General features: G+C 35.8%; 1 protein-coding gene across 1 annotated transcript in view; it reads right to left on the reverse strand.

Annotated features, from left to right (window-relative positions):
* Positions 1 to 355: 355 nt before the first annotated feature.
* The window catches only part of SLC35D1 (solute carrier family 35 member D1), a gene marked incomplete at its 5' end in the record, with an annotated part of 29,520 nt that continues 4,697 nt past the window's right edge, over positions 356 to 25,178 (reverse strand). The window contains 8 exons of the mRNA XM_083361128.1: positions 356 to 6,249; positions 8,158 to 8,240; positions 8,848 to 8,926; positions 11,292 to 11,359; positions 19,575 to 19,667; positions 21,063 to 21,165; positions 22,092 to 22,160; positions 22,685 to 22,756. Coding sequence (XP_083217254.1) covers positions 6,141 to 6,249; positions 8,158 to 8,240; positions 8,848 to 8,926; positions 11,292 to 11,359; positions 19,575 to 19,667; positions 21,063 to 21,165; positions 22,092 to 22,160; positions 22,685 to 22,756 — 676 coding nt within the window. The 3' untranslated portion in view covers positions 356 to 6,140. The remainder of the gene's footprint in view (positions 6,250 to 8,157; positions 8,241 to 8,847; positions 8,927 to 11,291; positions 11,360 to 19,574; positions 19,668 to 21,062; positions 21,166 to 22,091; positions 22,161 to 22,684; positions 22,757 to 25,178) is intronic.

The raw sequence follows: 25,178 nt of genomic DNA on the forward strand, positions 1-25,178 counted from the left end.
GCAAGGTTGGATAAATTGGCAGAAAACTAATTATTTTAGGTAGAATCTAGTACTTTCCACCCTCAAAAGTACTCTTTAATTTATTCCCAAGGGTTGTCACAGGTACCTACAAATCTAAACATTCAATAAGGATGGAATAATGGAATATTATTATTATTGTGATTAAGATACTTAGATATATCATTTTCAGATAGTCATATGATATAAATGTCAAAATTACCTACCCTGTGATGGTTAATAATTAAAAACATTAATACCATAATGTGAATGGGAGAACCAGTATAGTAATATTGACCAAAGAAACTTCATCTTGGTTAAGAGAAGAAATAATACTCAGATATAAGGGGAGGCGGGAATAGTTTTTATTCCTTTTTTCATTTCTGATTATAATTAGATGATGCAATCAAGACTCCTCCATTGTTCAAGCTTGTTGTCTTGAAATAAAATATGAGTTAGCTAAATATTTTTGCTGATGTGCAAAGAAACAGTAATATAGACCTGGAAAAGTTTAAATCATTAAAGTATTAAAATTTCCACATACATACGGAAATAGGGACATTATTTTTTAAAATAACTTATATCACCCTTGAGTCAATCCTGAGTTCATGGAGACATCTATAGTTTCCTTGGCAACAGAGTTTGGCCTTTTTAAATGCATTTATTCATTTGTTAAATATGTAGCCTCATTCTTCCCCCAGAAGTTTAAGGTAGTAAATTTATACTGAGTGATGTTTTATTGAAACGAGTCTTATGAGGTAGTTTGGACAGAATGATTGTTTAATAACACACTGAAGGTCAGCCTGAACAGATTTCTTTGGGCCAGCTCAATGACTGCATCGTAATTCCTAATATGTGACGAAGAGATGCTTTTATTCACATGTCCTAGCAATATTTTCTCAATATTAAAAAACATATCTATTTTTTTCAGGAGTAGAGATAAAGTCTTTGAAGTGGCAAATACCAACTTAGTATGGGGGATATATAGGTATCGGGAAGACAAAGTTTTCTCACATATTGTTCATCATATTTCAGTGCACCCAACTTGCCTCTCTCAGCCCAACTCACCGCACGGGGTTGTTGTGGAGAAAATGGGAGGAAGATGTGCTGAATATGTTTGCTACTTTGTTATTTGTAAAAAAAAATGCTAAATACAGATAATGACTGGTTTTACAAAGGAGGCAACTACTATTGAATTTGTCACACCATTAGAGTTCACTAAAAAGTGGTGTCAAAGCCTAAGATAATTAACAGTACATTTAAAGTATAGTATAACTACATCTATTGTCACTAAAATATTGAACTTTTATAAAAGCCAGAACAAAAAAATGTAAATGGAGACATTCTTGATTTATTTAAGCCAGTACAAAAATACATAGCACATAAAAGTTATACAATAAAAATGTTTATTCCTAATGCTGGATTGCTCTATATAGGAAAAATAGTAACAAGAAGTTTTAACAGTGTAGAAAATAAAACTATTAAGACTTGCTTACCTAGGCAGTATATATATATATATATTTTCTAAAACTTGGCACTAAAAATGTGTATATTACAAAAAAGCAAATCAACTGAGAACTATTTTATATGGCAGTAAATCTATCCAGTAGATTAACATTTTCTCTAACAGGTACCTGAGAGCAACTGCCTCAGTAGAGCAAGTTAACAAAAATACAATAATTTGACTGAATTATGAGAATTTCAGTCTAACAGCATCTCTTACTCTACATGTTTATTTGTATAAATTGTCCATAAGCATTTTATGAGAAATTTGGTGCACAGTATAATTAAGGTAACAGTAGACCAAGGTAGCTGTGGGCTAAGTGATCCATTTTTTAGCCTGTATTACCTAAATGCTACCATTATCTACTTAACAAGCCAGCATAAGTAGACAAGAAAATATATTCTACTGTAATAGATCCCTTTAATCTACTTTCAAAGTCAAGACAATTCATTCTTCTAAATAGCTGGCAGGTGCAAAATCTAGAGTTAATATTTTGATTAAAATATTGGTTCTTGATAACTGATTTACAGTTGGAGAAACTACACATCTCTTTATGTAGAACTGACTCTTCTGTGAACTCCAGAACCACCTACAATCATAGGGTTTAAATTCAGTGGCAAAGCAATAATAAATGAAGGAATAATCTTCCATGATTTAGAATTGAAAACAAAAAAAATGTAAAGGCAAAGGATGATTTAACACCTTAGGCAAAGAAAAAAAATCTGCACATCCAAATTCCACTATTTCCTTCCTCTCCCCTCCCAATTGTTGCTGGCTAAGGCATCATTTACCCAAAAGAAAAACATGGAGCCTGTGACATTTAAAAAGTTGCTGCTTCTTGCTTGAACCAATTTACTCTCTTAAACGGACAATATTCTAGTGACCAAAGGTTTCAAAGCTATTAGCTATTGCTAATGGCTGGGTTTCTCCTTATGGGGAGAACAGGGCTTTCAAATCACAGTAAATCTACTGTAAAACTATTGTTTTTGCACATGTAGTTCATACCTCAAAGCAGCAATAAATCTGCAACTTTACGAAAGAGTATTTCTGAGCCTGCAAAAGGCTCAAGACCATCACGTGGCTGTGAAGCTCCAGGATTCTCTTCTCTGTTTTTATGTTAGGCTAGACCAGAGGTAGGCAACCTTGGCTCCTTTATGACTTGTGGACTTCAACTCCCAGAATTCCTGAGCCAGCATGGCTCAGCTTGGAAACCTCTCCCTTTTCCCTCAGCATGGCTGGCTCAGGAATTCTGGGAGTTGGGGTCCAGAAGTCATAAAAGCCAAGGTTGCCTGCCTCTGGGCTAGACTATTCCAGAAAAAACTATTCGAGTTAGCCGCTCTGCATACTGCAAGTACGCACTCTGAAATTCTGTGTTTACTTTCAACAGTTTTAAGGTTAAAAGAATGTATTTTAAAGTGTGCCAAACAATCTGTGCGATCTTAGAGAGCAACTTACTGCTGCAATAGGATTTCTTGTTGGTGTTGTTGCAATGTCCAGCATAGTTCTTTGTCCCTCCTCTAACAGTCAAATATACAAAACAATAATTACATGCTAAATAATGTCTCCAGTACACATAATTTGGATTTTTGATGCCAGATCGTAAATAACTGCATATTTATATTTAACACAGAATATATAAAAAATTTACCTGCTTCACAGACTTCATTTTAGAGTTAAATTTAACTAGCAAAGCAATTAAGGGCATAACTGTATCTTACATGCAAGATCATGGAGATAGGGAAAAACAGGCAGGACAATCCAAGGCCGACTGAGTGGGGCAGGATAAAATTACTTCATTTTTGTTAGCGTCGTATGATAATTTTGGTACCCACACTTCCTCAGGCTTGACAATCCTGAACCAGGATTTGTCCTGACAACAGAACAATAAGGTAGAAAGGAAGAAATTCACTTACAACCTCAGCTTCTTGGATGAAAAATCTTTTACATTCTGATAATTTTAGGATTTAACTTTATTTCCTTTTAAAATACAGAAAAAATGTAATGCTTTAGAACTTTTTAATAATTAAAAGGTGTGTAAGTTTTATTAAAAGGCATAAGCTTTTATGAATTGTAGCTCACTTCATTGGATGCATGAAGTGGATAAACAGATGAAGCATTTGAAAAGAAAATGCAGCAAGTGGAGGAGAATGAGTAGTTATGCACATGCAGGTTACATGTGGGACAGTATCAATTAGTAATAGCAATGTATTAAAATCACTTGTGTTTGTTAAACCTTAGATAGTTGAAGATTTTTTATGTAAGATGATCCTGGTGTAGTTTTGTTTTAAAATTGCAAATATGAGCTACAATTCATGAAAGCTTGTGCCTTTTAATAAAGTCTTGTTAGTCAAAAAAAAAAGTCCTACCAACTACTATAGATTTTTGGCTGCCAAACTTAAGAGTTTTCCTTTACAATGTCTTTAATGTTTAAAAGAGATTATATTTTGCAGTCTCACTATGTACAAGGCCAGGAATTTGTGTGGTTCACTGAGTCAAATAAACTGAAGCTAGGTTTTCTTTAGAAAAAAGCAAACGATTTCATTCAGCAGAATATTTTGCTTTTAGCCATTTTTCAACATGGTCTGAATTTGAAAGATAGCTCCTTCAAATTCAGAATTTTCTGGATAAACACTATCTAGATATTACAGTTCTCATGTTTCAGCGTAAGTGGGTGAGAGGCATACAATAGGGCAACTGATAATAGAATATACTGTCATTTCTTTTAAAGACTTGTGTTAGAGACATTGTAAATCTGATTTGCTTTGCAACAATATGAAGACCTCAAACAGATAGAAAAGATTCATTTGCAAGTCTGGTGAGGCTCCTTTGAAAACAGCTTCTACCACATCAATATAAACACCCAGGACTTCACTTTCCTCAAAATGGAAGGGACCTGTTGAATGATTTAGCACAGGGCTTTTCAACCAGTGGTACGGGTACCACCTGTGGTACATTGGCACCTGGTAGGTGGTACGCAACCATCCTAGAAACGTAGCGGGGGAGGGGAATGAGCTGAACCAGTGGAAGCACCACACAAGCCTCAGTGAGAGATGGCGGGAGCTGCAGGGCAGTCAGGGCTCAGTGGAAGCACCAGGATCAGCGCCAGGCTCCAACTGGAGCTCGGCGCTGATCCTGGTGCTTCTGAGCCCAGAAGAAGCACCGATCAGCTGGAATGTTGCAGCATCTCCAGGGTCTTGTGATTTACATTCAGATGCTTGGCAACTGATTCATATTTATGCCGGTCAGGGTCATGTGAAGTGTCCAAAACCTGCTGCAACTACCCAGCAGACGGGGGGGAATAAAAACCAAACACCCCCCACCCACCCCCACTGCCAATCCTCAACAGAAATGCTCACAACAATGAAAACCTCAGACAGGAGGAAGAGCGCCGCCGGGGAGGGCAGGCAGGTGTCTTGCTCGGCTGTGGCTTGGGGGGCACTTTTTTCAGTGCCATTGTAACTTCGAACAGTCACTAAGCGAACTGTTGTAAGTCGAGGACTACCTGTACTTCACTTTTTTCCTTTTTTTTTTTTGGTCAAGTTTTTGACACCTTGCTAGGTGACTGGTGGTACTCAGATGTTGCCATATCCTAAAAGTAGTACAATGGGTGAAAAGGTTGAAGAGCCCTGATTTAGCATAATATGTGAACCCATTTCAAAAAGCATAAGAAAGAATAACTTCCAATAGCATGCTTTTCTATGTCCAATAAAAGTTTGCAAAAAAATTTTTTTCCAGAAATTTGCATTTAAAAACACTTAAATCACAGAAGGACAAACTCATTTATAACAGTCTTTTAAAAAAAGCTATAACCTTAAAAAACAAGTGATGAGATTTTTCTTTAAAAAAGCACACTGATTGCATAGAAAAAAGCTAAGTAAATAAAAGAAAACCTTTTACTTGGGGAAAAAAAATCCACATTTTAGCACTGTAGTTTGCTTTCCTCATTTCTTCAGGAGAAATCGCATTTAAAACCTTACTCTTTAGAACATTTATCTATTTCTTATCTGTAACAGGTACCCATAAAGTCTATAAAAGTTTAAAAATAATTCTGGCCAAGAGACCCAAACAATGTGTGACACACACTTAAAAGTGCTTCACTAGGTTAAGGAAAAAAATTGGGACATTGAGAAGTCCCAAATTTGTATGGGTAACATTTCTCTTGATTGTGAATACAAATCTACCTTCCCCAAAAACTGTAGCTCAGAATATCTTATCATCATCATTTATACACAGCTTCATGCAGCGAGATGTAGGAAATACATTTCATTCATACAGATTGCATGACCTCAAGGAAAAGGCAGTTAGAAGTTGGAGAGTTCAAGCCAAAGCCATGAGAGTTTGAACAATAGGCTTGTTTGATTTCAATGATGCATTTTCTTGCTGCGCCCAATCCTGACCAGCAACACTTCTGCTGCATTTGATATTATTAATTCTGTTTCACTACATATATAATTCTTTGCAGACTAAATGCAATCTATACATCGTAGGCGCAGTCCAGTATAAATAAATGATTCCAAAGGTGGCAATCTTCAGATTGTGCAAATACAAAGTAGCCATTTCTATTCAGACACTGCAGACTACACTGATTTGTCAACACATCTTGTTAAAAAGAGAGTCACTCTGGTACGTATGCCTTTTGTCATACAGAGCTTTTCCCTTTAATGTCCATCTTGATGCTAGTTTCAGATTGTTTACTTATTTGCTCTTCTGTAAAAGTGATGTAGGAATATACGAGGCTTCCAGCAATACTGCAAAACATTAGCATTTAGAATTAACAAAGAAAAAAACTTCTTCATGAAACATTAAATTGGTGGTCAGTACTGTCACAGCCATGGACACCCACAAGGCCCTCACTAAATTCTTTATGTCCCCCTGCTAGGTATCTTGTCTCTTCACCCACACACCATCCACAGTCCAGTTTGCATTTCTTCCTACAGAGAAACTGCACATATGTACCGTGTTTTATTTCAGCCCTAGTAACAAAGGTGGAATTATTTTAATTCCTCCTATATTGTGGATATAGTGAAGGATAGAAAGTTTTGAATGTGAGGACATGTTGTAAGTATGTGTGAGAGGTACGTTGGGAGATTACCTGTTTGCTCAAGGATCTGCTGCTGGATACCTGATAGCTGAAAATAGCTGGATTTTAAACCCAAAGGTCTCTACCTATATTAAATACTCTTACCTAAAATCACTGGCATCTTCAGGGGATCACATGACAACATGTATGACATGATAGGTCGTCCTCTACTTACAACCACAATTGAGCCAAAGAATTTTGTTGCTAAGTGAGACAGTTGCTAAGTGAGTTTTGCCCCATTTTACGACCTTTCTTGCCACATTTGTTAAGTGAATCCCTGTGATTGTTAAGTTAGTAACACAGCTGTACATCTGGCTTCGCCATTGACTGCTTGCCAGAAGGTGGCAAAAGGTGTTCACATTACCCCAAGACACTTAAGTTGTCATAAATATGGATCAGTTGCAAACATCTGAATTTTGATCACATGACCATGGGGATACTGCAACAGTCCTAAATGCCACAAAACGGTCATAAGTCACTTTTTTCAGTGCCATTATAACTTCCAACAGTCACTAAATAAACTGTTGTAAGTCGAGGACTACCTGTATATATTTTGGGTAGAAGCTGTGATGCAAGTAAATAATTGCGTCATTTGCCTGACGCATGTAATATTTTTTTACCCTTTCATAGCTCATTATGTGTACTTATGCCTTTGCTTTATTCCTACTAGTACTCTTATAGAAGTGGCTTTAAGGCCCTAGTGAATACTAGAAGGAAATGGTAACAGCCATCTATAAATAGCCAATGAAAAAAAAAATAAAAACTCCATATTTTAATACTTGTACTTGTGATTACTTAGAAAATACAATTTTATCAGAATTGTTGATTTAAAGTTAACCTTCCTAAATCCAGTCTTCCAATTTCTATTGTAATATATTTTAATTTCTTAGTCATGTTTTGATACAGAAATAAATTAGTAAATAGGCTGATCTTATAAGGCTTTTTTTCTAACCAACATAAGGCAAGACTGAGTAATTTAAACAATGTCAACAATAGTACTCAAATGAGTTATGTAATTGTTTTTCAATATTTATTAAATTTATTTGCCACCTATTGCACCATGAGTCTACATCCTTGAATTATATCATTATAAACAGATACCCTTCTTGAGGTAAGAAAAATCCACAGCAGAAAAAAGATTCCCATGTGAACAAACTTAAATCTCATATACCAATAAAAAACAGTTAACTACCAGTCCATATGATTAAATAATCCCAGAAGCCAAGCAAAGCCTACAACTGTCATTCAGACACAGTTCTCCAACATATTCTTTAGTATTATGCAGCACAGTAGTATATTGGAATTCATTTCATTTTTTGTTATGTAAATGTGATTTCTTTAATTTTCCCTATCTTTTCATCTGCAGCTCCCAAAATGTGTACCAATTTATGAAAAGTACCATAATATTAATCTTAACAGTTCCTTAAATGTAATATATTTCCAAGTTCTATAGAACTTATTTCCAGGCTATCTGCTACAGCCAAGCTACTATAAGCACCTTTTCATAAACTCCACAATTAACTTGCATAATTTGCCCATTTATTTCTTCAAAAGGTAGACACTTTATTCTACTTACCTAATATTTAATCCTACAAAATTTGTCCATGTGAAAATATAATCTCCTCCAAAGAACATTCCTATGTAAGTTATTAGTATATTCTGGAAGTAAAGAAATAAATGGAATTTAAGCTTTTAAACAGAGTGTTTAAGTAGACTTCTCAGAAAGAAGGATATTATGTTCATAAATTGCCATAATACTTTAAAATATTTATAAAAGAATGGGAAAAAAATCACAGATGCTGCTCCAGCATTAAAAAACAAATGCAATCTGATTACCTTAAAGATTAGATTTAAGCAATTAGAATTTCTGTAAGAAATTACATGAAATCCCACATCTTTACTACATCACCTCCATCTGTCAGGCTTAGCTTTTCCCATACATACTGCATAGAATGAAGGCTACTGCTAAGCTTGTAAGCCACCCTGAGTCTTCGGAGAAGGGCGGGATATAAATGGAATTAAAATAAAATAAATAAATAAATTTGTTAAACAAAAATTACCATTTCACATAAATAAAAGCCAATTCAGGTCACAATCTTTTCTATATCAGGCTAATACAATATTGTCCATGATTTTCTTTTCAACCCAAGAAGGAGAGAGAGAGAGAGAGAGAGAAGTATTGCTGAATTATGTCTATTTTTCCAAGAAAACTTGCAAGCTGGGAGAATACAATTATTTATTGGTTCTACAAATTTAAAGAGCTTACCTTAATACAACCAACGATTGTAGTTGTAAGGGCAGAGTTATACTGAGTGCAAAGTACTGTTGAATACATCAGAACAAACCTATGTAAGATACACAACATTTTGACAATCAATTTAATATAATTCAGACATGGACCGAAGACAGATGAGTAGTCAGTTTCAGGGAAACCAGAAACTTCCTAATTCCTGAAATTTTGGCAAGAATGTTTAACAATACTGGGTTAGTCTCTCTTTTGAGGTGCCGTAGAAACCCCAAAATCATTAGATGTGATTTGATGCAGGAGCAAAACTCCCAATTGTGATTATCTATACTTTTATTATGAAATAAGATCCAAACTGTTCCTAAACTTTTAACCACTCACTGTCCCCACCCTGCAACATATATCATTTCTGTCTCTCAGTGATGTCCCTGGAGAAAGTTGTGTTCCTGAAGGAGGGGAAAAAAAATATCCACTTTTGAATTTGAGGAAGCAAGTCATTTAGATTTGTAAAATAGGCATATTTAGTTCATGGAACACAAATTCATTGAGGAGGAGGAAGGAATTTTTCAGCTTTAACATCTCACTGTATATTTAGTCCAGAAGAATTATAATTAAAAACAATCCAGAATATATTCCAAAATATATTTTTGCTATTATAAAAGCGTTTTGGAGGTTAAAGCTACTGAAATGTGCTTAAGATACAGTATATCAACAACAACTGTTTTCTGATGCTGTACCTGTCTGCTGTATTTGATTATATCAGAAAACCTTATACAGTCATGGCCGAAATTGTTGGCACCCCAGAAATTTTTCCAGAAAATCAAGTATTTCTCACAGAAAAGTATTGCAGGAACACATGTTTTGCTATACACAGGTTTATTCCCTTTGTGTGTATTGGAACACAACAAAAAAGGGAGGAAAAAAAGCAAATTGGACATAATGTCAAACAAAACTCCAAAAATGGGCCATTGGCACCCTTTCAAAATTGTGGGTAAACAAGATTGTTTCAACCATGTGATGCTCCTTTAAACTCACCTGGGGCAAGTAACAGGTGTGGGCAATATAAAAATCACACCTGAAAGCAGATAAAAAGGAGAGAAGTTCACTTAGTCTTTGCATTGTGTGTCTGTGTGTGCCATGCTAAGCATGGACAACAGAAAGAGGAGAAGAGAACTGTCTGAGGACTTGAGAACCAAAATTGTGGACAAATATCAACAATCTCAAGGTTACAAGTCCATCTCCAGAGATCTAGATTTGCCTTTGTCCACAGTGCGCAACATTATCAAGAAGTTTGCAACCCATGGCACTGTAGTGAATCTCCCTGGTCGTGGACAGAAGAGAAAAATTGATGAAAGGTTGCAACGCAGGATAGTCCGGATGGTGGATAAGCAGCCCCAAACAAGTTCCAAAGGAATGCAAGCTGTCCTGCAGGCTCAGGGAGCATCAGTGTCAGTGCAAACTATCCGTCGACATTTAAATGAAATGAACCGCTATTGCAGGAGACCCAGGAGGACCCCACTGCTGACACAGAGACATAAAAAAGCAAGATTAGAGTTTGCCAAAATGTACTTGAGTAAGCCAAAATCCTTCTGGGAAAACGTCTTGTGGACAGATGAGACCAAGATAGAGCTTTTTGGTAAAGCACATCATTCTACTGTTTACCGAAACGAAATGAGGCCTACAAAGAAAAGAACACAGTACCTACAGTGAAATGTGGTGGAGGTTCAATGATGTTTTAGGGTTGTTTTGCTGCCTCTGGCACTGGGTGCCTTGAATGTGTGCAAGGCATCATAAAATCTGAGGATTACCAAAGGATTTTGGGTCACACTGTAGAGCCCAGTGTCAGAAAGCTGGGTTTGCGTCCGAGATCTTGGGTCTTCCAGCAGGACAATGACCCCAAAGATACATCAAAAAGCACCCAGAAATGAATGGCAAGAAAGCGCTGGAGAGTTCTGAATTGGCCAGTAATGAGTCCAGATCTGAATCCCATTGAACACCTGTGGAGATATGTTAAAATTGCTGTTGGGAAAAGGCGCCCTTCCAATAAGAGAGACCTGGAGCAGTTTGCAAAGGAAGAGTGGTCCAAAATTCCGGGTGAGAGGTGTAAGAAGCTTATTGATGGTTATAGGAAGCGACTGATTTCAGTTATTTTTTCCAAAGGGTGTGCAACCAAATATTAAGTTAAGGGTGCCAATAATTTTGCCCGGCCCATTTTTGGAGTTTTGTTTGACATTATGTCCAATTTGCTTTTTTTCCTCCCTTTTTTGTTGTGTTCCAATACACACAAAGGGAATAAACCTGTGTATAGCAAAACATGTGTTCCTGCAATACTTTTCTGTGAGAAATACTTGATTTTCTGGAAAAATTTCTGGGGTGCCAACAATTTCGGCCATGACTGTATATTAAAATTAAGTTACCAGAAAGGCTTTAATGCATTGGGGAAGCCAAAAATAAAATATTCTTACCCCATCACACAGGAGAGTGTAAATTGTGCAAGGAAAAGGGTATCTGCCCAACCTTTATATTCCATTGCCTGAAAACAAATTGTATATATATTAATAGAAAGACAAATACTCAGGAATATTTTTCATACTAGTTCATCCAAGTAAGATTTTAAAAAAAAGTGTCAGAATTCATAGACCAAAACCTAAATGCCTTTTGTATGGAATCTTATACAGTGAAAAATTGTTCATCTCAACAGGAACTAATATTTAAAAATAAAATCCAATCCTGTATTACTCTGTTAAGTAGAAGTACCAGATAAAAGAGACAATAGCAATTATAAATTACAGCAGATTTGTTTAATAATGTGTATTATAATACCATAAGGTCTGGCAAACATTTTGCCTAACATATAGTACTTTTTTTTTCAATCTTTTTTTTAATATTGTACCATTAGTGGTAGAGGACAGGAAGGCCTGGAGGAACATTGTCCATCAGGTTGCAATGGGTCAGACACGACTTCGCAACTAACAACAACACCCTTATTAAGCTTAAGGAAAAATATAAATAGATAAAATTTATTTACCGTACTTATTAAATTTTTATGTCATCCATCTCCCTATAAGGGGATTATTGGTGGTTAAAATGAAAAAAATAAATAAATCAAAATATGTTTTATCATAGTCCTTTTTAGAGTTTATCTAGCCGTCTCTATTATACAATATTCAAGTTTACTTTTTTTTTCGAGCTGCCTCTGTTTTGGAGCTCTATGTTGAACATGCCAAATCGCAGCAAAGATCAAAACAAATTATCCAAAGATCTGTGAATTTCAATGGTCTATAATGAAACTATGACAGGAGGTCCTACCCATAAATTAAAATGTCTTATGTCTTGTTTGCAAAAGATTTCCTTAGATGTTAGAAGTAATTTCTGGATAAGCTTTTGAGGAGTAGCTGGACTTTGAATAGTCTCTTTTGTTAAAAAAAAGTCATAGAACTACAAGCAGCGATGACTGAAAAGTGATGCTACAATCTGCAGCAAAAGCCAGTTCAGAGCGCTTGGGATTTTGCACAAAAGTGCAAAGGGAATGCATACCTTAGGATACACAAAGAAAGCTTTAATACAGAAAGAGGATTGTGTCTAAGGAATGCATGTCAATAAACTCATACAGTTCCACTCAATACACCTTGGCAAATTTTACTCACAAAACAAGATTATCTCCTCCTACTCGTGAATGCAAGTTCTGATTAGGAAAGTAAATACCTTTTTATTGATGTATATCTCCACAACAGGAAAGAAACTTTAATGCTTCTTCAAACAAGGGTCTTATTTCAAGTGAACAATTACTTTGAGTGTCTGTTGTGTCTTTTAAAATCTTCCCTTTCATATTCCATTGCAATACAACCTAATACCTTCCTATTGAAAGATAATGGAACAGAGCCTGGCTGGCAGAGACTTGTTTATGTCAACAATGTAGTATAATGCAGTGTTGTTGATTTACTTAAATTTATTTATGTATTAAATTTGCTTGCTGCCCATCTCGCTGCAAGGCAAAGCAACCCCGCACATATCTTACACTATCTGTGTAAGTAGCCCCCTCGGCCTTTCCTAAGGGTACATTTGGAGCAAATAGAAGAGCAGCGATGACCTTGGCCTCCCCAACCGGGCACTTCACCAATGCCCAAAATCTCAAGCCAGGTTTAATTGTAGGAAGGAGAGCCTAGAGCTCTGGCTAGTTGACCAATGGGAATAGGAGGAATGTTGCAAAGACGCGTAGATGTTGGCTAACGGTGTTAGCCACTGCAAAATGTTTCACTGCGTTTAGCTTTAAAATATTTTCCAATACGTCAGCGGACGGAGACTCATTCTCTTTTCCCACCCAGGTTTTTAATGTCACAAGCCACCTAGAGCCTTGGTGGAACAGTGGGCTAATGCCTCCTTAAGTAACACCAGCTGCCTGCAATTAGTGCAGGTTCGCATCCCACCAGGCTCAAGGTTGACTCAGCCTTCCATCCTTCCGAGGTAGGTAAAATGAGGACCCAGATTGTTGGGGGCAATAAGCTGACTTTGTAATAATGCCGCTTGGGGGGGGGCCGAAAGCCCTAATAAGCAGGCATATACATAGAATGAAGGCTATTGCTAAGCATATTGATTGTGCTTAGATTGTAAGCCGCCCTGAGTCTTCGGAGAAGGGCGGGATATAAATGGGATTAAAAAAAAAATCTTGGGCTAGTCAGGAGGAAGAAGGTATGTTGGGATATGTTTGCCGGCTTGAGTTATTTGTAAAAAAATAAAAAATAAATAGAAAAATAAAAAATGTGGGATGTAAATAAAATGACAGCAGTTTGGATTCCCTCCCTAAAATCCCGCTCCAAAAGACACTTTTCAAGTCACAATCAAGGTCACACTGTGTAAACTGCTTCTCACAAGCTTTTTCAAACCTAGCCTAAATCTAAATGCACAACCTAAATGTCTTGTACATAAAAGCTTTGTGTCTACTGATCTGCAATAGTTTTACTTACAAATAAAACAGTTCAGAAATGGAGTACAGATTCCTGCCTTTGCTCCCTTTATATTTGGGGGAAGAGGGATATTTTCTCCACTCGCTTTCTATGTGCAGCATTCATTCACAGAGAGCAGAATGGAGAACTGAATCCCACCCTAATGCATATTTAGGAAACTTCATGAAGTAACATGAAAAGCTCATTATAGAAGCAATTCTAACCCAAACATTTGCTTGCGGTGTAGGTTTCTATCGCAGAAAAGATGACCTTACAGTCTGAAAAGGCTTAATTTAATTAGCATTTTGCTTTGCCACGTCTACCATCATAAGAGGCAGGCAGAAGAAAAATTCAAAGTGCTTTAGAATGGAAAATTTATTCCACAAGTTCAAGTTTATTACAGTCAATGATCCAATATTTTACACAAATCCAGAATTATAAAGTATCAAAAAAAAATTAGGACCCACAGGAAAAGATAAAATAGATATGTAAAGTGTGTGAAGAGTTGAAGTGTAATTCCTAAGGTAGTGGAATGAGAATAAAATATTAAAAAGAAATAATAAAAACCTACCAATAAAATATATGTACTTGGGTATTAAGCACTACATTTATAAAAAAGACAAATCTTAGACTGTTAAGAAAAACTTTATTAAGCATAATTTCCCAGTGAGCTTTAGTAAAATCAAAAGAAACAATTGGGGGAGGAATAAGTGCTATAATGCTTTTACAATCTAAACATTCACACAGAAGAACACTGGAGAGAAAAGTAAATATAAATAATATAACATAATTTATTTGCATAGCTGCCTTCAAAATAAAAGCAATGCAGTTAAATTGCATGCATGACTTGCACTTATTTACATTTGATTTCTAATTTCCAATTGATCTTACGCAGGCCAACAGGAACAGCCAAAGGGCTGGATATGGCCCAAGGGCTATAAAATGCCCAAATCTGTTATAGCCCATGCTGATCATATTTGTGAATGAACAAAATCTTCTAGTAACCATTTGGAGAGAATGATGATCCTAAAATTTCACCAGCCTAAAAAAAAGGGGGGGTTCCCACAAGAGAATTTTGTGTGCCTTCTATCTTCATCTTAGTTGACAATCACTTAATATGAGCCAGCAGTATGCTGCAGCTGCCAAAAAAGCCAACACAGTGCTAGGCTGCATTAACAGAGGGATAGAATCAAGATCACGTGAAGTGTTAATACCACTTTACAATGCCTTGGTAAGGGCACACTTGGAATACTGCATCCAGTTTTGGTCACCATGGTGTAAAAAAGATGTTGAGACTCTAGAAAGAGTACAGAGAAGAACAACAAAGATGATCAGGGGACTAGAGGCTAAAACATATAAAGAACGGTTGCTGGAATTGGGTATGTCTAGTTTAATGAAGAGAAGGACTAGGGGTGACCTGATAGCAATGTTCCAATATCTCAATGGTTGCCAGAAAGAAGAGGGAGCCAAGCTATTCTCCAGAGCACCTAAGGGCAAGACAAGAAGCAATGGATGGAAACTAGTCAAGGAGAGAAGCAACCTAGAACTAAGGAGAAACTTCCTGACAGTTAGAGCAATCAAACAGTGGAATAACCTGTTTCCAGAAGCTGTGAATGCCCCAACACTGGAAGTTTTAAAGAAGAGACTGGACAGCCATTTGTCTGAAATGGTATAGGATTTCCTGCCTGAGCAGGGGTTTGGACTAGATGACCTCCAAGGTCCCTTCCAACATCATCATCATCATCATCATCTTATTATTATTATTATTATTATTATTATTATTATTATTATTATTATTATTATTATTTATTATTATTATTTATTATTATTATTATTTCTTAGTATCAAAAGAAAAAGCCACAGAAAAACGTTTGACCCATAAGCACAGATGAGCTGGGAAATAGGATTTTTAAAAAGTATAACTGAAACATGCCTATCATCAGTTTTATAATCATAGCAATAATTAGATTTTATGCCACAAAATATTTTCAGTTCGCTGGAACCACTGATATAACTAATGTATCACATAATTTTTCATGGCTGATACATAGCCTGCTAATTTCACTGACAAATATTTTCCTTGTTAAAACTTCACCAACAAAAAATACAACAATCCACTCTTTTCACAGGTTATAATTTGCATTTACATGTCAGTGCATAATAAGCTAACACATGTCAGCTCTAAATATAATTTTATTATGAACAACCCTGTGATTTCCCAGGCCTCTGAATATGTACTTATTAAAACAAATTCTAGATTACAGCACAATGCTCACATTCTTCTTCTAATATACAAATCTCCCAACACAAACAGCAAGAATGTAAAAAAGTGGATCCTATGTGCAACATTTAAGTCACTGAAAACAAATTCACTATTTTTTCTTGAAAAACACATTCCAATGTTTTTATAATATCCTTTTTACCAGATAGTACCATCAACATCTTAATTTCCATTTTCAAATAAATGATTAATAATCAATGCTCATTTAAATCCTAAAAAGTCTTAGTCATGGAGTTATTAGGGCTCGTATGTCTGTTCTGCATCCTCTTCCTCACTCTTATCGCTTTTCCTCTTACCCTATCACTAGCCAAAGCCAATGACAGTAGCAGTAGTGTGTGTGCAACACAGGACTGAATTATCCATTTGTGGTGAGAAAAGAACCTCGAGTTTAATTTGGATTGTCCTTTTAACCCTAATACTTAGCCTTTGAAATCCCATTTCTATGTAGCAAAGGATATGATCCTGGGATTCTTTATTGACAGTTGCCTGACTACTGTTCTGTCCACCAGATTTTTTTCTAGCAACCTCAGGAGTCATAGATAGGAGCCCCGTCAAAAAAATTCTAGGATTGGAAACTGGCCTGTTGAAAAAAAAACCATCCCACAAATGCCGTAGGAAACCATTTCCACAATGCTGCCAAGAAAACGGCAGGAAGGCAGTGCCAGAGGTCAAGTTCAATGTATGTTTTACCTTTAGTTGTTGAATATTGATTTTTTGATCCTAAACCTCTTTTGAAGGGTGACTTCTGTCAGCCCCACAGATAGACCAGACCATGTAATCAACCTAACAGAAAGACTACAATTACTTTTATTGAGACTGGTTCTCAATATCTTGCAAGTCTGACTGTATTGTATCTCCACCTCTTTCAATGAATTAGGGAAGAATTTGAGCCATTTCCAAACGTTATCTGGCCATTCTAGACTAAAAATGCTTGAACTCTTTTTCCCTCGGAAACGATTTGTGCATATCTCAATCAAAGCCATCTTCCTTATTCTCTATTACTTCTAGCTGAGCTTTTACATACACAAATTCGTGAGGCAGATACATTTATTCATTTGGGGATGAGGAATCTCAAGGACTGGATTCTGCTAGAACTGAGAAGTGTTGCCAAGATTGGGAAGCTGGCAATCTGTGAGAATAATATGTGTATTTTTTTTCTATCTGCTATTCCTTTGTGAGTCGAAATTCAGGATTATCTTCATTTTGGGTAAATACACTACCTGCAACACTTCCCTTAGATTTCTTCAATTAAAAACAACTATAAACAATTAGGCATTGTCTGTATTCTGGCTGGCTGCCATTCAGAACTTGCTAGGCCTTGCTAGCACTAAGTGTCTTCCTGCTTCTCTTGGAGCAGAAAAGATTCTTTTACTAGGATGAGGAAAGCCAAATTATACATATTCATTTACAAAAGGCCGCTTTGGTTAAACTTCTACGTAACACTACACTCTTTATTTTGTTGTTTGACAAAGTGAGTGCAAATCCAGTTGGAAAAACATGCCAGATTTAATATTTCATGTAATGTTTTATTTTTTAAAAATAAACCTAACTCAAAGCTAAGTGAAGAATAATGTATTTGAGTTATATTCTAGGGCACACCTTATTAACAGCAACATAGAGACACAAAGTAAGCCCTGCAGTTGGAGTTGTTACATACATACAGTTACATCCTTGCCTTTTCTCCTAAAATGATGAAGTATTTGGGGAGGAATATACGTAAATGCAGGGAAACGGAGAGATGAACTGAAATTCTAACAAAGGAAATATATTCCTGCAATCCTAAGAAATGCAGGCAGTTAATAAAGTATTTGCTCTAAGATGTGTATTGACAAAATTAGAGACACTACTTCACAATAACCTAAAAATAATTGACTTGTTATACAGAAATTCATGTTTTGTATCTTTGTAGGAAGTGTGAGATACCAAAAATAAATATGTGTATTAGCATAAGGAGAAGCTTATTTATCATACTGACATAGGCAAAGCCACCATTGAAGTATCATTGCACCAATATGCTGTATGTTAATTCCCCTAACTTGGTGGCCACCAAAGCTGTGTAACAATCTATCCCATAATTCTCAACCAGCATGGTCTCATAATTCTCCAACCACTAAGCTGGAGAAGCTGCACTGCGAGACCCGGTAGAAGCAAGCATTGCTCTTTTCGGGTGCATGTACAATATCACAAAAACAGCAGTTATTTTACTTCTCTCATTTGTATGTTAGTTGCATATAATAATAATAATAATAATAATAATAATAATAATAATAATAATAATAATAATAATAATAATAATAAGTTGGAAGGGACCTTGGAGGTCATCTAGTCCAACCCCCTGCTCAGGCAGGAAACCCTATACCATTTCAGGCAAATGGCTGTCCAGTCTCTTCTTAAAAACCTCCAGTGTTGGAGCATTCACCACCTCTGGAGGCAGGTTGTTCCACTGGTTAATTGTTCTGTCAGGAAGTTTCTCCTTAGTTCTAGGTTGCTTCTCTCCTTGACTAAGTTTCCATCCGTTGCTTCTTGTCCTGCTTTCAGGTGCTTTGGAGAATAGCTTGACTCCCTCTTCTTTGTGGCAGCCCCTGAGATATTGGAACACTGCTATCATGTCACCCCTCACCCTTCTCTTCATTAAACTACACATACCCAATTCCAGCAACCGTTCCCTATATGTTTTAGCCTCCAGTCCCCTAATCATCTTTGTTGCTCTTCTCTGTACTCTTTCTAGAGTCTCGACATCTTTTTTACATCGTGGTGACCAAAACTGGATGCAGTATTCCAGGTGTGGCCTTACCAAGGCATTGTAAAGTGGTATTAGTACTTCACGTGATCTTGATTCTATCCCTCTGTTAATGCAGCCTAGCACTGTGTTGGCTTTTTTGGCAGCTGCAGCACACTGCTGGCTCATATTGAAGTGATTGTCTACTAGGACTCCGAGATCTCTCTCACAGTTGCTACTATTGAGCAAGGTACCTCCTATACTATACCTGTGCATTTGATTTTTCCTGCCTAAATGTAGAACCTTACTTTTTTCACAACTGAATTTCATTTTGTTAGATAGCACCCAGTGTTCGAGTCTGTCCAGATCCGATATCGAGATCTGATATCTAATGGATCAACTGGAGTTACTCTATTCATTCTTAATGTTATTAGTGTTTATTATTAATTCTTAATGTTATTAGTGTTCAGCTACTTCCAAAGTTCAGGATTTTATATAATTTCTTTTTTATTACTGCAACCATGATAAATAGTTGGTAAATGCTTTCTTTCCTTCTATTTTGATATATACATTTTTGAAATGTAAGTCACTTTGGAAAGATGCACATAAGTTAAAAAAAAATAGGACCCCAAAGGAAGAGAATCAAAGTCTGCCACATTTAGACATATTGGCAAGCAATACTGACAAGCTGTATTCTATGTCCTAAATTTCCAAATGATATATAGAAGTATATTTCATAAAATGGAATTATTTATATAGTTTTGGTGTAAAACTTGCATTCTGGATTTTTTTTAAAAAAAGTTACCTTTTGTGCATCTCCTGTAAAGTAGGCAATGCCCAAAGTAGGAAGAATCATGAATAGTGCATTGTAATAAAGGAGACCATATTTTCCCAGCTCCTGGGAATGGGACAAAAAAAACCAGAAATGTATCTTAAATGAAAAATACGTTACATAGAAAGCTATACAAACAAGACTGTAGGTATCCCATCCAAATAATGTAATTTTTTTATCATATCCTTAAACACATACCAGTTTCATACTCATGGCACAAAGAATATAACAGAAAATGTTGTACAGCAACATAATTGATATCTTCTGCAGATTGGTGCCTACTTTAAAAATACATTAAATTGACATTTACGGTAAGTGAAATACGCATCACATTTTATTCTTCATTCTGCCAATCTCTAACAGGGATAAATATTCAGAGGAAACTGTATTTTTTACCCACAGAAATTCAGCCTGTAAACTGGATGAGTTTTTACTTAGTAGTTTTCTGATAAATATGGAGAATAAACTTAAATCTGCCCTTAGACTACATATTTGCTTGAAATAACTTGTATCCTCTCTGCAAGAAATCTATCCCAATTAACCACAGCAAGCTGTTAACTCAGTTAATCTACAATTTGAAAGCATATGATCTAATCGACCCTTATCTACTTTCACAGCTAGCAAGCTAGCTCTCAATTCACTCTGCTTAGAAAGCAACCAGTTACACTGGTTACTTAAACTGGTGATAGTCACTAAACCATCTTATAATTATATAACAGTTCCTTAAATATGTGTAAATAACCAAATCATCTTATAATAGCTAGGTAACACTACTATACCACTGCATTTTAGGAACATCATCTTAGTTGCTTATCCTGTAAGAGTTACCCAATACTGTTTCACCTAACCTTAAAAACCACAGGTTTTCAAGATTTTCTGCAGCTAAATACGCGGTCTACTGTGAATAATGTCACAGTAAAAAATAGTTGGGTACTATTGTGCCGCAGAATGTGTTCATGCTTCTGGTGTTATGACTATGGTATTGAACCCAAGGACACCAACAGTATTGTAGTTGTCCTTTGGTAGAAACAGAGTGCTGATTGAGAGCTGCAGTGGGGAAGATATTACTCTTCAGATATAGCTAAATTACATCTCCCTCAACAAGGAATTGAAGAATACTTTGACAAATTACAAATGGAAGCCTTTAAAATGTTTCAAGCATCAAATTTCACAAGATGCCCCATCTCAAGCCTGAAGCGCAAAAAAAAATCTCTTTCAAGGTTGATAAAAAATGTTTCAAACAATATTAGAACAAACCATTTGAATGTTGGGGCAGGGTGTTTCATGAAATTTTGTGCTTGCAATATTTCAAAATGAAATGTTTTGCACATCCCTAGACACAGAACAGATCAACCTGAGGAACAGCTTGTCCCACAGCCACAAACAAAACATGTACCGGTACATTTTTATTTATATTTTATTGATCAGCATAGCAATGTGAAGCAGAGAGGGGAACCCTACCTTTGAATCTAGCTTCTGTTTCACATAAGCACCATTTGCAGCTGTCAAGACATCATTGGTCAAGATAAAAATATAACCTTCTAGATCAAATGCCAAATCAGAACTATGGAGAAGAGATAACATTTAAATTGCAGAAAATTCGTAACATTTACAAATACAGAACTAACGTAATTTATAACAATCCTGCAAGTGGGACATGTTTTTGTAAACAGCATTCCACAAAAGGCTAGGCATCTGATGAACCCTGATATAGATACAGATATAGATATATAGATATATAAAGATATAGATGCTCTAACTTAATATAAATATGATCAATGCTGCACTTGAATATATAACTGATCTCCTGTAAGAGAATGGGAGAAGGAAGGGTATAGCCAGACTTTTTTTGTGTACAGTCTGTTCTTCCTTAATGGGTGTGTCACACCACTCAACAAAAGGTAAATATATCTAACTGAGCACTGCTCTAAGTTTAAAATAATTCAAAGTGGATTTAAAGATTTCTATTAATCCCACCTGCAAGTTAAAATAAATACCGTAGAATGAGACAATCACAGATTTGTTATGGAACATGAAAACTATAACAGTGGCTGAAAGCAGCAGAAGACAATGGCCAACTTCCTTAGCCAACATAAGTGGCTATTAACCCTTGAGATATTAAGGAACTACAACTTTCTGCTTTGTCTTGCTAACTCAACCTGCTGATGAAATACTCAACAAAATACAAAAAGCTACAAAAAGCCCTACCGCTAGACTACAGAGAATTTTTTAAAAAATATTTCAGACAATACACTCCTTCAATACTTTCTAACTCTATCACTTATTCTTTACATGGGAATTTATATATTAGAGAAACAAACTTTCCATTTTTGTTTTAATTCAGCAGTACACCTGCTTTATTATTTTAGTTCTACAATAACAGGAAATAACTTACATTTGCACTCTCTTTTCACCATTCAACAGATAGGAAACTATTTAACATTTTGGTATGAAAATAGGAAAAAAGCATTAGTAAAAATCAAACCATACCTTGCAGCTACAAACGCACCAATTATCATTGCAAATACTGTCATCCGAATTCCCCAAGAAAATTTTTTCCTAAAAAGAAAGCTTAATCATTACTGCAGCAAATTTTCAGAAATTCTCAGTACTTTTCTGATTGAAAACAGATAACTTTCAAGAAATCAAGGTAGAGTCATGCTGTTGATGTGCTTCCCATCAGGTCCTGTGTATGTTACCATAGCAACAACAGGGAAGATTACTATCTGCTTCCTTAGGTTCTATGCACTTAGCTCAAAGATGATCCAGACTTTGCAAGCAACCTGGCCATGTTTACAAACAGCACATTCAAGTTTTTAACCTCTGAACTACACATAAAAAAGTATGGTTATCTACAAAGAACAAACAAAATTACTAAAATTCAGCAGAATTAAAAGAATTTGCTGGACTTCCAAATACACTACACATCCATGCTGCTCATTGAAAAGGCAGAAATGGTTCCACATGGCTTTACAGTTCTCTTGCTTCCTACAGTATGACCGTGAAGCATAATAAATTTGGCAGAACTGTGCCCAACACAGACACATGAAACAATATATAGTATTTTTTTAAAAAAAACTCACTTGAGTAAGATTCCTTCTGCAAACATTGTAAACAGAATGGAAAACCGTCTCAGGACTGTAAACATTGGCAGACTAAGAAAGAAAATAAAAAAGAATGTTTTGAATAAGCTAATCATTTTGAGATGCCCTAAACCAGTAATTCTCATACCAAGCTAATCTAGATAAACTGTTATAAGCACTAAATAAGAAAAGTACAAGCAGGAAAGATTGCCTCCATCCCTGCCAGAAAGAATAAGAAGAAAAAAGACAATCTGCCAAGTCTGCACTAGCATAACCCCAAAAGTGAAAAAAGTTTTATAAATAAATATGAAACTCAAAAACATAGACAAAGTAGCACATTTCTATTTAAACTGAATATAGACAGATTATTAAGGAATACATGTATTTCGAAATCTTATTCCCTTGAAATAAGTTAAACTCCAAAGTTCTGAGTTTACACTTATATTTAACAATATTCCATAACCACTTGATAAAGGTCACATGTATGTCCCTGTATCTTTCTGTACACTGCAATGTATTGTATTTCTGAGATAACATAGTAGAACAGCAGCTTCTCAACTGGGTAAAAAGTAACTTCTCAGAACCGAATACTTTTAAATGCTTCTTTTAAAGGCTTCATTAATATATATAATTAAATACAGGAATATGGTATGAGACTTTAAGATATCTTTGTTTTAACAAAGTAGCCCAATTAAATACTACATAATATTTCAAGAACTTTACAAAAGTCTCCTGACAATATTATTATTTTCTGCTTTAGGCCTTTTGTCAGTACCTTCCTAAATTTTGTTTTCTACCTAGTAAAATGTCTCTAACAAGGCATTCAGATGGAGTATAGGCAGGAATGGCTGTGTCATGGAAACAACAGTCACAGTTATGCCGATGTGCTGGGGAAGCTACAGTAGTGGCCAAAATTGTGGAAAGCTTTTGGGAAAAGTGTACAGTAGAAATGCCACCTTTGGCTAAATTTCCACCAATTTTTCTTATAACTGTAGCCTTGTTCACTTAATAATACTATTTTACATCACTTTCTGGGAAACCAGTCAACTTTTTGCACCATTACTTTAATTTTATTACGTTTTACAAGCTCACTAAATGAAAGAACCCAAAAACACCCAACCAACTTGATAGCGATCATATAACACAGTGACAAATGTCCTCCTCTCAGCTTCAATACATGACATCAATAACTGAATCCTACTGTGATCTGATTGGCTCATTGTCAAAATAAGATGACACCTGATTGGCTCTCTAAACACTCATGCTCATTGGCTACAATCAGATGAAGGAAAGCTACCTGATGTCAACCTAGGCAAGTTGTATTTCCTTTTTCTGGTTATTTGGCTATACCTTTTCATAGAATACAGTACAGATAATTGAAGAAACTTTGTTGCACTACATTCTTGATTACTTTTCCATTGATATCTAATTTTATGGTACTACTCCAAAAAAAGCGGTGTTATTAGCCATCAAATCTCAAAAATACACTTTTGCCAAAAGGTTTCTACAATTCTGGCCACTACTGTACAGTCAAGCTTACTTCTGTTGCACATAGAATTGGACTACTCTAACAATCATTGTGTGCTTTTGAAGTATGTCATGCACTTCAATTACACCCTAAAAAAACAGACTCAGAAAAGTAGGAAGAAACTGCAGATCAGTACTCCACTATGAAGCCTACCCAGAAAATAAAAAGGTAAACTGGAGGATGAAATATCTAAGTTAAGGTAGTAGTAAAAAGTGACACTTTGCTATCATGTATTTATTTTATTTATCTATTTTTTTAATCCTGGCTTAAAACGTCGGGAGATGTACTGTATAACAAAAATAATAAAAAAAACAAATATTAAAAAATAAACAATGTAAAACAGTGTTATGAGTGCAAAGAGCGGTGCCCATAACAACCAACTGGAGCCAGTGTCTTGTTGGAATAGGAAGGTTTTAATGGTCTTATTAAACAGAAGGGAAAGAACCATTTCATTTCCCATACACATTTATGTTTTTATATTATACGTGGCACTTTGCCATTTCAATCAGAAAATAAATTGATGTTGCTTAAGAAAACCATGTTCTTTAATACTGGACAGCACACAAGAGACAAAATGCCACGGACCACAGAAGTGACAGGGACAGAAGTAACTGGTAACATGGTACTTAATTCAACCTGGTCTGTGCTGTTCGGGGCTTCATAAATGATAACAACATTCTGAGATGGGCCCATAAGCTAACAGAAAACCCCTGTAGGGATTTTAGAATTGGTATTGCTTTCTAATGGTGGGATTGTCTGATTGGCAGTTGACCTGCTGCTTTCTAGGTTATCTCCAAAGGCAGCACCACATGGAATGTCTTCAATACGTTCAACCACATGTTGTTTTTTAGGCCATGAGTTTCTAATGTTAGGACATCCTGGTCAAGATAGTCATAACTGGCATACAAGCCAGAACTGGGCAAAATCTTCCATCGGTTATTTGAATAGGAGTTCTAAATCCAGGGG

The sequence above is a fragment of the Vipera ursinii genome (genome assembly GCF_947247035.1).
Source record: "Vipera ursinii genome assembly, chromosome: 3".
Taxonomy (NCBI): domain Eukaryota; kingdom Metazoa; phylum Chordata; class Lepidosauria; order Squamata; family Viperidae; genus Vipera; species Vipera ursinii.